Raw genomic sequence first — 2,587 nt, 5'->3', positions numbered from 1 at the left:
CTTTCTGTTTCTCCCTCAGGGAATGTATTCTAGCTTAAAAGTTTGAATACCTTGGCCATCTCTTTTACCTTTGCCACGTACTGAGCCATGGTGTTGTCTTTGGCCTCATACTCTCCTTGGTATTGTTTGACTACCAACTGTGAATCAGTGCTAGCTTCCACATGTTTTGCTTTCGTCTTTTCTGCTAGCCTCATCCCTGCTAAGAGGGCTTCATATTCTGCAGTGTTGTTGGTGTTTTCGAAGTCCAGTCTTATGGCACAGGTTAGCTCGATTCCCTCAGGGCTTATCAAAGTAATGCCTGCTCCGCTCCCTTCTTCACTGGAGGCTCCATCGGTGAAGAGTTTCCACACAGCCTTGTCTTCCTTCTCTTTCTCTTTTCTTTTCAAGGATTCCCATTTTGGGAGTTCTTTTTCTTCATCCTCAGGGACTTCTGCCAGGAAATCTGCCTGTGTTTGTCCTTTCACGGCTGTCCTGGGTTTGAACTCCAAGGAGTGTTTTCCCAGTTCCACGTCCCATTTAGCCAATCATCCCGACAGCTCCGGCCTCTTGGGCACCTTTTGGAGGGGTTGATCTGTCATCGGGGTGTCCTTGTGCCCTTGGAAATACCTCCTGAGTCTCCTGCATGCGAAAACAAAGGCCAACGCTAACTTTTCCAGGGGCATGTAACGTTCTTCATGGCCTTTAGGTGTTCTACTGATGAAATATATTGGTATCTGTTTTCCCTCCCGTTCCACCATCATGGCCGCACTTATGGTTGTTTTTTAGGCGGACAGGTACAAGGTCAGATGTTCCCCGGGTACTTGGGTGGCCAGTGTTGGGAGTTTACAAATATAGGCCTTCATTTCTTGGAAAGCGGCTTCCGCCTTAGAGGTCCAATTAATCTTGTCCGTTTGAAGTTAGTCCTTCAGCACCTTCATGAAGGGAAGGGTTCTGTCAGCTACTTTTGACAAAAAACGGTTTAAAGCGATTAGCCTCCCGTTTAGCTGCTGGGTGTCTTTCAAAGACCTGGGAGATCGCATTTCGGCCACAGCTTGAGTCTTCTCCGGGTTAGCTTTGTTTCCGCCCTTTGTGACTACTACCCCCAAGAGTTTTCCTTGTTCTACCCCAAAACAGCACTTCCCGGGGTTTAGTTTCATATTCACATCTTGCATGGTGTGGAGGGTTTCGGTTATATCGTCTATCATGGCCATTTCGGTTAGGCTTTTGATAACGATGTCATCGACGTATACCTCCAAGTTTCTTCCCCGTTGTTCCCTGAAGAGGGAGTTCATAAATCTTTTATATGTGGCCCCAGCATTTTTAAGAACGAAGGGCGTTTTGGTATAACAAAATGTCCCCTCGTCTGTGATGAAGGCGGTTTTTTCCTCATCTTCCGTTGACATCTGTGTTTGATGGTATCTTTTGTAGGCATCCAAAAAGCATTTCAGGGGGTATTGGGATAAGGAGTCCACTTGGACATCTGTTTCCGGGAGATGATAACAGTCCTTAGAACATGCTTTGTTCAGATCTTGGAAGTCGATGCACACCCTCTATCTCCCATCTTTCTTCTGGACCATAATCGGGTTAGCAACCCAGGATGGGTACTTCACCTCCCTGACTATTCCCGCTTTGAGCAGTTTCCTGGTTTCTTCACAGGCGGCCCTCCTCTTGCTGGGACCCATGCTTCGTTTTTTCTGTTTCACCGGTTTTGCCCATGTATACGTATTGAGTCGGTGCTCAGTCAAGCTTCTCGGGATTTCTGTCATATCCCCATGTTGGAATGCAAATACGTCTATGTTGAGGAGGAGCAGTTCCTTGAGGGCACTCTTGCACTTGTCACTTAGGTGACTTCCCACTTTGACCGTTTGCTTCGGGAACCCAAGCCAAGCCCTTTGGTGTCTGAAATACTAAGGCTCCGTGTGGGGTGGATGCCTGTGCTTGCAAATCTCCAATCCCGGGTCTTCCCAGGATTACGTTGTATTTTGAGGGTGCTCGGACCACTGTGAAAGTCAAGTTTATCGTTTGAACTCGATCCCCTACCCCAACTGTGAATGGGAACTTGATCTTCCCCAGGGGGTGTGGCACACTGTTGTTGAATCCTACTAGAGGGATTGAATCCTCCTCAAGTCGGTCTCTTACATCCCTGTCAAATCTGAGGAAACAATGTTCGTATATGACTTCTACCCCAGATCCTCCGTCCACGTGTATCCTGGCCACTTTGTGGCCAGCTATCACGGCTGAGATGTTGAGTGGGAGCCGTTGCACTTCGTTTTCTTCCAGGTGCGGCATTAGGATGGGAGATTTCATGCAGTCTGGGGAGCCCAGGATTCTGGCTTTTACACTCCTGGTGGTATCAAATTCATTCCTCCTTCTAATCATATCTACATCTGCCTTCCCAGGCTCCCGTGCATCTTTCCCTTTGCGACCCCCCCTCCGTCCTTAATTTCCTTAACCAAATGGGCCAGTTTTCCTGTTTTAACCGCGGCTTCTATTTCTCTTTTTAGGTACATGAAATCATCAGTTCTATGGCCAAACCCTTTGTGAAAGTCACAATACTCATTTGGTTGTGCCTTTGGCCCAGGTTTAATAGGTGGTGGCCTTAGAAAGG

At 47.6% G+C, this 2,587-nt stretch overlaps 1 protein-coding gene across 1 annotated transcript; it reads right to left on the bottom strand.

Moving 5' to 3' along the window:
- Positions 1-1,815: 1,815 nt before the first annotated feature.
- Positions 1,816-2,268, bottom strand: LOC110925463. Its single transcript, XM_022169417.1, has one exon. The coding sequence runs from the start codon at positions 2,266-2,268 to the stop codon at positions 1,816-1,818; it is 453 nt and encodes a 150-aa protein (XP_022025109.1).
- Positions 2,269-2,587: the final 319 nt, after the last annotated feature.

Source organism: Helianthus annuus, chromosome 17 (assembly GCF_002127325.2).
Source record: "Helianthus annuus cultivar XRQ/B chromosome 17, HanXRQr2.0-SUNRISE, whole genome shotgun sequence".
NCBI classification, from domain to species: domain Eukaryota; kingdom Viridiplantae; phylum Streptophyta; class Magnoliopsida; order Asterales; family Asteraceae; genus Helianthus; species Helianthus annuus.
The sequence above is the reverse complement of the archived record's forward strand: the minus strand, read 5'-3'. Positions and strand labels throughout refer to the sequence as shown.

Coding starts and splice junctions, on each gene's coding strand:
- LOC110925463 (XM_022169417.1), bottom strand. CDS start 2,268: ATGCCGCACCTGGAAGAAAACGAAGTGCAACGGCTCCCACTCAACATC.